The sequence below is a fragment of the Ranitomeya variabilis genome, chromosome 2 (assembly GCF_051348905.1).
Source record: "Ranitomeya variabilis isolate aRanVar5 chromosome 2, aRanVar5.hap1, whole genome shotgun sequence".
In the NCBI taxonomy this organism is placed as follows: Eukaryota; Metazoa; Chordata; class Amphibia; order Anura; family Dendrobatidae; genus Ranitomeya; species Ranitomeya variabilis.
The window spans coordinates 183,195,727-183,207,955 of NC_135233.1; the positions used below are offsets into that span (position 1 = coordinate 183,195,727).

The 12,229-nt window shown below is 42.0% G+C and overlaps 1 protein-coding gene across 4 annotated transcripts in view; it reads right to left on the reverse strand.

Annotated features, from left to right (window-relative positions):
* Positions 1-12,229, reverse strand: part of ERMARD (ER membrane associated RNA degradation) — a 372,196-nt gene that overhangs the window by 98,518 nt on the left and 261,449 nt on the right. For all 4 annotated transcript variants that reach the window (XM_077283272.1, XM_077283274.1, XM_077283273.1 and 1 more), the window contains 3 exons: positions 5,569-5,637; positions 1,985-2,152; positions 1,240-1,326 (listed from right to left, as the gene is read on the reverse strand). In XM_077283272.1, the coding sequence (XP_077139387.1) occupies positions 1,240-1,326; positions 1,985-2,152; positions 5,569-5,637 (324 nt within the window). The remainder of the gene's footprint in view (positions 1-1,239; positions 1,327-1,984; positions 2,153-5,568; positions 5,638-12,229) is intronic.

A 12,229-nucleotide genomic window follows, 5' to 3' on the forward strand; every position in this document is an offset into this window, starting at 1 on the left:
AGCAGCTCTATTCTAACCTCTATCCTTGCAGCACACCTGCAGGCTCCAAGAGAATGGTTTCTATCTCCTCCAACAGTGGTGACCTGGACAGCTCGGGGGGCATCACAGTTGGAGGTAACCACAATACAGGAGATGCGGTCAGAGAGTGATGGCAGACCCCTATGTACAGGGACTGTCGAATTTACGGTGTGTAAGGGTCTGGCTCAGACACTTAAACACCAGCAAAGCAAATGGAGGCCTCCAGTAAGTGAAGAAAAAAATAATAAAATAATAAAGCAGTGTATTTATTTTTGTATTAAAAATAATTGATTTTATAATAAATAATTATTAATACAAATTAAATCCCTTTAAAAGAATAATCTGAGACTATTTACATTTTTTTGTCATGGTGCTAAGTATAAACAGGCAGGTAGTTAACTACCTGCCTGTCCTACTCAGTGTTGGCTCAGAGCGATCACAGACTGTTACAACTGGAGATTCTGCTGCTTTACATCAACAGATCAGCTCTTCCTCTCCTGGGCTGCTCTGTTGACGGGCATGAATGTTGACGCCATGCTGATTGACAGCTGGCACCAAACAGTTGGGCAGCAGACGCCCACTCTCAGTCAGCATGCAATCGGCAGTCACGTACCATCCACGCAGCAGAAAGGGTGAAACAACTAGCCTGTTGACACAATGTCACAGGAAGCCACAGGATGGATCCGTGACTACTCTGTGCCTACAGAGATCAGCGTCAGGCAGGACTGGCAGGCAGCTAGCAAATATTAGCCTGTAAGTTCTTAGGCCCATTGTAAAAAAATAAAGAGTCCCGAATAACCTCTTTAATGGAAGTGCTGGAGACTGTCAAGAGCAGTGCTCAACTATTAGAATTAACAAAAGAGGCAGTGCGCATCATTAACCTCCATTCCATTTAGTCAGGCTTTTTAGAGCCTCAAATCTTGGAAATAGTAAGGATGGCAGCAGCTGGAAAGCAGCAATTGGAAAGTTAGCCCCTATCCTTTGGATATGCGATAACCTTTAAACTTGAGAAAACCCTTTTAAGTATATGTTTAATCTATTATTTTGATAGGAGGAAATGTAGTTATGCTGCATAGTGTAATCAATAATATTGTCATAAACATGCATGGACATGTTTACCATCTGCCTAAATATTACGTATGTGCTGTTGTTGACCCGTCTGAAGATAAATATAAAATAAATACATAAAATAATAGACACTAGAATAAAATAGCCACACACCTGCTTTTGAACTAGTGCAATTGGATGAAATCTGGACCTATATGATTCAACAGCATCGATTATTGGGTTTAATACTGCTGTGTCCTCCTGTGGAAAAGAAAGTTTAAATCATTAATGCAATATTTCATATAAAAAGTAACACATATTGCTTTATAACTGTGTTTTTTTTACACAATATGTAATGTTGAAATATAAAATTATTACATATAATTGTATAAACATGCAAATATGCAAAGAAGAGAAAAATAAAAAAAAGAGTGGCACTCACCACTGGTGTGTGAATAAACAGCACTTCATTCCGTTGTTACACAGAAGAAGAGGCATAGATTATGCAAAACAGCTGCTGCTCATTCATTGCTTTTGTCTCTGCTTCTCATGTAACGACTGAATAAAGTGCTGTTCATTCATTTTTCTATTCTTTGCATTTTTACATGTTTATACGTTGCTTTTGTGGGCTGAGCACCACCTGATCTGATTGTCCCTGTTGATTATTTTGCCTTATGGAAAAGCTTCCGGAATAAATGTTGCACAGGAGTGGTAGCAGTGCCAGCGTCTCTACCGATATTTTTACATATAAACATACGTCGAAGGACAAGTCAGCAAGTTTCGAAATTCTGCAAAAAGCGCCATATATGTACATAAGTTACTTTTATAACGCTTGTGGACATCAGAGGGGGGTCAAACATTGCTGGTGTTGCACATCACACCAAGGATACAATCTTTTCTCTAAAAGAGTGGTCCTAACCTTGGCGAAGGAATCTTGTTCAAGATGCTTGTGAAGAAGTACGATTGAAAACCCCAGTAACTCATTGGCAAACTGTTTTGGAAATTCACATAGCTGTAATTCTCCATGACTGAGATGGTCTCTCACTCTTGGACCTTCCTGATGATTTAACATGTCCCAGAGAAACTCCTGTCAGAAAGTACAAATAAATGTTGGACAGAATATAACTCACACCTGTCGGCTTCCATGAGGGCAAATTTTGAATACAATTATTGAAAATATATTTACCGTGTGTTAAAGGGGTTGTCTCACTTTCAGTCTTCATTTCTGCACACAATGCTCTACTGCCTTCCCATTTGCTCGAGGGTGGTGTGCTGCTGCTGATTGATAACTCAAGGCTGACAGAAAGGCTGAGCTGGCCAAAACTTTGCAATCTCTGGTGCTGCTAGCAAAGGGAGTTTTTTCGCTACAGCATCGAAAGAGTGCAGGAGCAGTAAACCTGTCTGGAACCAGCAATCCGGTAAGCCTCAGCATAGCACTTGCAAATGATATAGCAAACAGCTTGCAAGTGTGTGTTCTTTCCCTGGAAAATCGACCACATCTGAACTTGCCAGCAACCTTGGTAATTAACTGTAAACTATAGCATTAAACATCCCTCTGTTCTTGAGAACAGAGAAAATTTTTAATAAGAGGTAAACTGCAAGTTTCTTGTTTTTACTAGCACTTTGCAATTTTGCCAATTTAATATGATGAGACAACTCTTATATTGCTTACACTTCAGGAGGGCTTAATCAACAACTTTTACAAGAGCCGGATACTGATGTTGGTGTATCCATGTTTTCTCTACATTTTAGAAACCAGTACTTTAAAACGTATGCAATTTTTATTGAAAAATTGTTGCAAATGATTACGTAAAATAAGTGGTATACTGTTATAATAGAATAGGATAAAAATAAATTATTAACCACTTATTAATGAATAGAATGTCTCTGAATCAAAAGAACTTTCTCACAAAAAAAAGGAATTACCTACCGTATATACTCGAGTATAAGCCGAGATTTTCAGCCCAAATTTTTGGGCTGAAAGTGCCCCTCTCGGCTTATACTCGAGTCATGATCGGTGGTGGGGTCGGCGGGTGAGCACTGTCATATACTTACCTAGTCCCGGCGATCCTGGTGCTCCCCCTGCCTGTCCCACGGTCTCCGGGTGCCGCAGCCTCTTCCCCTGAGCGGTCACGTGGGACCGCTCATTAGAGAAATGAATAGGCGGCTCCACCTCCCATAGGGGCGGAGCCGCCTATTCATTTCTCTAATGAAGCGGTGCCGGTGACAGCTGATAGAGAAAGAGGCTGCGACACCGAAGACCAGCTGACCGGGGGAAGGAGCGGGACGCCGGGAGCAGGCAAGTATCGCATATTCACCTGTCCTCGTTCCACACGCCGAGCGTCGCGCCATCTTCCCGGCGTCTCTCCGCTCTGACTGTTCAGGCAGAGGGCGCGATGACGCCTATAGTGTGCGCGCCGCCCTCTGCCTGATCAGTCAGTGCAGAGAGACGCCGGGAAGATGGCGCCGAGGAGCTGCAAGCAAGACAGGTGAGTATGTATTTTTTTTTTTTATTGCAGCAGCAGCAACAGCTATGGGGCAATAATGGACGGTGCAGAGCACTATATGGCACAGCTATGGGGCAACGGTGCAGAGCACTATATGGCACAGCTATGGGGCAATAATGGTGCAGAGCACTATATGGCACAGCTATGGGGCAATGGTGCAGAGCACTATATGGCACAGCTATGGGGCAATGGTGCAGAGCACTATATGGCACAGCTATGGGGCAATGGTGCAGAGCATTATATGGCACAGCTATGGGGCAACGGTGCAGAGCACTATATATATGGCACAGCTATGGGGCAACGGTGCAGAGCACTATATGGCACAGCTATGGGGCAACGGTGCAGAGCATTATATATATGGCACAGCTATGGGGCAACGGTGCAGAGCACTATATGGCACAGCTATGGGGCAACGGTGCAGAGCATTATATGGCACAGCTATGGGGCAACGGTGCAGAGCACTGTATGGCACAGCTATGGGGCAATGGTGCAGAGCACTATATGGCACAGCTATTGGGCAATGGTGCAGAGCACTATATGGCACAGCTATGGGGCAACGGTGCAGAGCACTATATGGCACAGCTATGGGGCAATGGTGCAGAGCACTATATGGCACAGCTATGGGGCAACGGTGCAGAGCACTATATGGTACAGCTATGGGGCAATGGTGCAGAGCACTATATGGCACAGCTATGGGGCAATGGTGCAGAGCACTATATGGCACAGCTATGGGGCAACGGTGCAGAGCACTATATGGCACAGCTATGGGGCAATGGTGCAGAGCACTATATGGCACAGCTATGGGGCAATGGTGCAGAGCACTGTATGGCACAGCTATGGGGCAATGGTGCAGAGCACTATTTAGTACAGCTATGGGGCAATGGTGCAGAGCACTATATGGCACAGCTATGGGGCAATGGTGCAGAGCACTATATGGCACAGCTATGGGGCAATGGTGCAGAGCACTATATGGCACAGCTATGGGGCAATGGTGCAGAGCACTATATGGCACAGCTATGGGGCAATGGTGCAGAGCACTGTATGGCACAGCTATGGGGCAATGGTGCAGAGCACTATATGGCACAGCTATGGGGCAATGGTGCAGAGCACTATATGGCACAGCTATGGGGCAATGGTGCAGAGCACTGTATGGCATAGCTATGGGGAAATAATGGACGGTGCAGAGCACTATATGGCACAGCTATGGGGCAATAATGGACGGTGCAGAGCACTATATGGCACAGCTATGGGGCAATGGTGCAGAGCACTATATGGCACAGCTATGGGGCAATGGTGCAGAGCACTATATGGCACAGCTATGGGGCAACGGTGCAGAGCATTATATATATGGCACAGCTATGGGGCAACGGTGCAGAGTACTATATGGCACAGCTATGGGGCAACGGTGCAGAGCATTATATATATGGCACAGCTATGGGGCAAAGGTGCAGAGCATTATATATATGGCACAGCCATGGGGCAACGGTGCAGAGCATTATATATATGGCACAGCTATGGGGCAACGGTGCAGAGCATTGTATATATGGCACAGCTTTATGTGGAGTATCTATGGGGCAATGGTGCAGAGCATTGTATATATGGCACAGCTTTATGTAGAGCATCTATGGGGCCATAATGAACGGTGCAGAGCATTATATGTGGCACAGCTTTATGTGGAGCATCTATGGGGCCATAATGAACGGTATGGAGTATCTATTTTTAATTTTGAAATTCACCGGTACCTGCTGCATTTTCCACCCTAGGCTTATACTCGAGTCAATAAGTTTTCCCAGTTTTTTGTGGCAAAATTAGGGGGGTCGGCTTATACTCGGGTCGGCTTATACTCGAGTATATACGGTAATCTTTCTTCATACTTTCACAAGTTATGCCTTATAGTGAAACTGTATAGAAGGTTATTCATTCAAATCATTTTGTGTCTCATCTGTGCTTTTTAACATACTAAACCTTAGCCATGCTTTGTGCAATAAATACTTACCATGGCTGGGTCTCCCAGAACACCAGGCAAGTGATTATGAGATCCATCAATTAAATGTTTTGCTAAAATCTAAAAAAAAGCAAAAGTTTTCAATCAAGTCTTCAATCACCAAACAATAATAGCTCAAAAGCTATTAAAGCTAATCGATCAGAACAAGTTCCAGTATGCTGCAAAATGACCTGCATTGGCATAAAGAGAAGTCTGCCACTGGTCACTTCTGTTCAAAACCATGTTAGCAGCTGACATTTTTAATGATGCACACAGAGGAGCTTGGCAACATGTATAAAGCAAATTAAGTCAATACCATTTATATATTAAAAGATTTTTGTAAATGGATCTTTTCATGCTGGTTTTTCCCGACTATTTGTCATGAATGAAACTCCCTCGTATCAAAGCTCAACTGTTATGATCCCAGTGGCTTAGGATCACAAATCTAACCAGCTAAGTGAGAGATAATAGGACGAGCTCTGGGGATGTGGTAACTGGACTGACCGCAAAACCGGATCCTAACCAAACACACTAAAGGTAGCCGTGGAACGTATCCTGAAATCCTAGACGTCTCTTCACGGCCTGAGAAACTGACTACCCCTAAAGAGAAAGTACAGACCTCACTTGCCTCAGAGAAATAACCCCTAATATATAGAAGCCCCCACAAATAATAACGGTGAGTTAAGAGGAAAAGACAAACGCAGAGATGAAACAGATTAAGCAAATGAGGCCCGCTAACGCTAGATAGCAGAAAATAGCAAGGGATCTGTGCGGTCAGTAAAAAACCCTATGCAAAAATATCCACGCAGAGAATGCGAGAACCCCCACACCAACTAACGATGTGGGGGGAGCAACTCAGCACCCCAGAGCACCAGCAAGCAGGGAAATCACATATTAGCAAGCTGGACTAAACACATCATATACTAGGACACATCTTGAACGCAGATGAGCAAAAATAAGCAAACAAAACTTAGCTTCTCTTGGAGAGACTGATAACGGATGTAGACAGGAGCAATCAGAATAGCACTGAATACAACGACAGCAGGCATGAACTGAGAGTCCAAGTGAGCTTAAATAGAAAACCAGACCACAGATAACGAGACAGCTGATGCCAGTCACAAACCTGCAGAAAGACAGCACTCACACAGTACCACTTGTGACCACAAGAGGGAGCCCAGAAATAGAGTTCACAACACTCAACCCTTTATAACTCCATGATCTACTGTAACATCAAAAGGAAGAGGCTGATAATGCTCAATGTTATAGTTATGATTAGAAATCTATAAGAATTTTCATTTTTAAGCCAGAGCTTGCCATGTAGCAAGTTACTTTCACATAACCCACAATGTAGGGTAGCTAACTCCCTCCTTTCACAACAGGTAACTAAGGAAACTCCTAATGGTCAGCAGATGTGGGGCTAATCTCAGAGTCAATGCACAGGAATGTGGAGAAAGGCAGATTTACGATGAGTAGATAAGAGCTAAAGAGAAAACGTAAAATCCTTTTGTCTACTTTATAGAAACTATGAAGTGAGTGTCACATCTCAGCTCTGTTCCTGTCTGATATGTTACTTTGTGTAGGGGTTGTGCTGCATCATGTGTTCACTTTCCTTGATTAGTCTTCTACTTAAGCATGCTAGCTCCTTCACTCTGTCAATCGTATACTTGCTGCTGCATGTGTAAGTCTGATCTCTCTGTGCTCTGCGCCTGACCCAGCCTGACTTTAATCCCTTCCTGGAATTGATTCTTTGCTTGTGACCTGACTTCTCTTTTGCCTGCTCCCTGTAAACTATATTTGCTTTTCTGGTTTACCTGAACCTGGCTAGTGAATTGAACTTAGTCTCTGACGACCCCTGTTGAACTGCGCCATTTCCTGGACCTGACCTTGGATCGTTTGGCCTCCCTTTACTCATCCAGTAAGTAGTATTATATTACTATAGTGACTCGTGTCACATTACGATTGACCATTACATTTTTTTTCCCCACCTATAGATAAGTTACGTAATCTGTGTGATCAGATGGCGAATCTGTCTCAGTTAGTCCAAGATCTGGCCTTGGAACAACACAAACTGGCATCCTCACATGCTTTCTTACAGGGTCAGATTTCTGGTACTCTTACTGCCCCTCAGAATCTCTCTCCTCTGACCGCTGTTATGACTTCTGAACCATTTGACATATCTTTGAGTCCCCCCTGAAACTGTTATAGCACTCCCTGACAAATTTTCGGGAGAAAAAGATCAGTTCAGAATTTATAATGAGAGTTGTAAATTATTGTTTACCTTGCGACCCCGATTATCAGGGAATGAGTCACAGTGGGAGGGAATTATAATGTCACTTTTGCAGGGGGAGGGGGGTCCTCAGACCTGGGCTTCCTCCATACCCTCTCTTGCTCCTGAATGTCTTTCGGTGGATGCCTTTTTTGATGCTTTAGGACTGATCTATGACGAACCCTGCAGGGTCAAGGTGGCAGAGACCAGAATCATGAACCGGTCACAGGGGAACCACACAGCAGAAGACTATTGTACTGAGTTTCATCAGTGGTCTTCTGAGGTCCTGTGGAATGATGCAGCTCTCAGATGTCAACTTCTCAGGGGTCTTTCGGAGTTTCTTAAGGACGCTCTGGCTCTACATGCTCCACCTGGTTGTTTGGTGTAGGCCATGACTCAGGCTATCCGCATGGATCGAAGGATGTGGGAGAGATGCAAGGTGCAACAAGAGGTTCCATTTTGTCCTACTGGCCCGGTTCATTCACCTGAGGTGGAACCTATTGAGGTTGGTGATCCAAATTCAAGAATTTAGGAGAGGAGACGTTGTCAACAACTTGGACTTTGTCACTGTTGTGGCCAAGCTGGACTTTTCTTAAAGGATTGTTTGTTTTGCAGCAAACAAGCTGTCGGGAAACGCCTAAGTCTGTCGTCACTTAGACTTACAGGTACCCTTTTACTCCTCCGATAAAGTGTTGTTGAATGCTGAACTTCTTTTTCAAGATCCGTGTCTGTTCACATTTGCCTTTATTGACTGTGGTTCTGTTGCGAATATCATTGATGCAGGACTTGTTCTGAAGTTTGGATTAGGGACAGTTAACCCCTTACTGTCATAGGACTGAATAGTATGTCTGATGGCAGTACCCCCGCTTTGATGTGGGCTCCGGCGGTGAGTCTGCATCAAAGCCGGGACAGGTCAGCTGTTTTGAACAGCTGACATGTGCACGCAATAGGTGAGGGCTGTCAAACTCTGGCATTTAAATTGCGCTTCCGGCCATCCATTCGGAAATGCGCGCACCGCTGACCCCCGTCACGTGATCGGGGGTCAGCGATGCGTCGGCATGACAACCAGAGGTCTCCTGAAGACCTCTATGGTTGTTGATGCCAGATTGCTGTGGACGCCACCCTGTGGTTGGCGCTCATAGCAATGCTGTAATTCAGCTACATAGAGGCGATCTGATCATCGCCCCAATGTAGCAGAGCTGATCAGACTATGGCAGCTTCTAGCCTCCCATGGAGGCTATTGAAGCATGGCAAATGTAAAAAAAAAAGGTTTTTAAAAATATAAAAAATAAAAATAAAAAAAAACAAAGGATCAAATAATCCCCCTTTCACTCCATTCAAAATGAAGCAATAAAAATAATCAAACCTACACATTTGGTATCGCCGAATTTAGAATCCCCTGATCTCTCAATAAAAAAAATTAACGATCGCTAAATGGCCTAGCAAGAAAAAATTTCAAAACACCAGAATTACGTTTTTTTTGGTCGCCGTAACATTACATTAAAATGCAATAACGGGTGATCAAAAGGACGTATCTTCACCGAAATGGTATAATTAAAAACGTCAGCTCGGTGCGCAAAAAATAATCCCTCACCCAACCAGAGATCACGAAAAATGGAGATGCTGCAGATCTTAGAAAATTGCACTTTTTTTTTTTTTTTTAGCAAAGTTTGGAATTTGTTTTTACCACTTAGATAAAAAATAACCTAGACATGTTTGGTGTCTATGAACTCATAATGACCTGGAGAATCATAATGGCAGGTCAGTTTTAGCATTTAGTGAACCTAGCAAAAAAGCCAAACAAAAAACAAGTGTGGGACTGAACTTTTTTTGCAATTTCAACGCACTTGGAATTTTTTTCCCGATTTCTAGTACATGACATGTTAAAACCAATGGAGTCGTTCAAAAGTACAACTTGTCAAGCAAAAAATAAGCCCTCACATGGCCATATTGATACAAAAATAAAAAAGTTATGGCTCTGAGAAGGACAGGAGCGAAAAACGAAAACACAAAACTGGAAAAAGCTCCGGTCAATAAGGGGTTAAGCTAGAAAGCCCTATTCAAATCGTTGGTGGCCATTGATAGAACACCGTTGCTCAAAGATCTGGTTCGGTTAGTTACAGTGGATTTCACACTCAAGCTGGGGTCTCTTCATACAGAATTAATCTCCTGTTATGTTTTGGACAATTTACCTGCTGGAATTGTGTTGAGTATTCCTTGGTTGCGTACGCATAATCCAATTATTGACTGGAATCTGAAATATATTGTCAAATGGGGTCATTATTGTATTTAAAAATGTCTTAAACCTGTGAATGTTTTCTCCGTTAGTCTGGAGGATCTTCCGGAATACCTGAAAGACTTCGGAGATGTTTCTTCAGAAAAAGAGTCTGAGATATTACCTCCTCATCGCAACTATGACTGTGTTATTAATCTCATTCCTAATGCTACATTACCCAAGGCTCGTTTGTATACATAATAAGAAAAAAGTAGGCTAAAAAAGCCTCAGCCAGCTCACCGACAACGACGGGAGCATGGAACTTCATCCTGACCCAGACGTGCAGCAGCAGAAGATGAAGAGAAAAAACGTAAATGTTCCAGCTCCTTAAAATTGGTAATTCTTTATTAATCCATATAAACTTTAAAAATGAGCAAAAAATCCTTGCATGTACAGGATGCAAACATGTGGAAGTGACAGATTAAAGCAACGCGTTTTGATCTATAGAGATCTTAATCATAGCTTGCTACCTGTCGACAATGACGTTCTTTAAATAGTGTTCACTAGCCTATCGTATCGGCTTTACCAGTCACCTGATTTTTCTAAAGGTCCTGAGCATTATCACTGCCATTGGAAATGATTAATTGCAGATTCATCACAATAAAACATACGAATATATACAACAAAACATTAAAACATTCAACAGTAATGATACATAATTTCGTTTTTCCCATTAAGACCATAAGGAACTCTAGTTTGCAAATTATCATTCCAAAACGCCTCTTTCGTTAGGAGGCGTCTTTTCACATCACCATCCCGATAGTGGTTTTTTACTTGTTCAATTCCTTGAATTGTCATTGCCGAAATATCTCCTCCATGGCAGGTAACAAAATGTTTAGCAACCATTGAGATGTTTTTATTACTATCACTAAAATTGCCTATTTCTGTTAAACGTTAAGATAGCGTGTTTAATTTTCTAGTGGTACATCCCACATACGATACTTGGCAATCTGTACAATTAATTTTGTATACTACATTTTTGGAGTGGCAATTAATAAATTTTTTGGTGTTATACATTTTGGATTTATCTGAATTACAGAATGTTTTACATAATTGACTAGATGCACACTTGCTACAGGCAGATGTACCGCACTTGAAAAAACCCTTACACTCTAACCATGTTTTTGATATAGGTTTGGATATAAATAAACCCGGAGATATTATGTTTCCAAAAGTAGGGGCTCTCCTAGCAACTACATTGATTCCATCCCTCAATATATCTGAAAGCGTATCATCCTCAATATAATATTGTCAATCGCTTCTGAATAATAGTTTTTATGTGATTGAACTGAGGACTAAATTGTAAACAAACAAATGTTTTTTTCTTCCTTTTCTCCTTCGTTTGTCAGATAAATCTGGCACCAGTAAATTTTTTTTTTTTTTATTTCCCACTATTCTTTGTGCTCTTTTTAAAGACCTTTTGGGATATCTGCGCTTACCCAATCTCATCTCTTAATTACTAAATTCCTCATTCCTATCTGCTTCTCTACTGCAATTCCTCTTAAGCCTTGTATACTCCCCCACTGGTTTGAATGTGCGTTTCGGGTGGCTATTTTTAGCATGTAAGACAGTGTTCGCACTGATAGGTTTCACATGCGTTTTACTAATGATAATCTCATTTTCAGTTCCACTTAATTTTAGATCCAAAAATGAAATTTGACATTTATCACTTTTGTGAGTGAATCTGATTCCGAAGTCATTCATATTGATATAATTAATGAAATTTGGTATGGTAGATACATCACCCTCCCCCAAATTATGAGGGTGTCATCTATGTATCTACCATACCAAATGAGATCATTGATGAAAGGGTTGTCTACAGAATAAATTAAATTTTGTTCCCAATATGCCATTGTTAAATTTGCCAAAGACGGAGAATATTTAGCCCCCATAGGTACGCCAGTTTTCTGCGCATACACTGTGATGTCAAAAGAAAAAATATTGTGTTTTAGGAGAAAAACCGTCACCTGCAACAAAAAATCAATCAGATCTTGTGAATATTGACTAAAATTATTCAGATGAAATTGGAGAGCTAACATAGCTAAATCATGCAGTATATATGTGTACAAAGACACAACATCACAACAAAGCCAGGAAAAGTTTTTCTGGCACTTTTTTTGGAGAAGGTATTC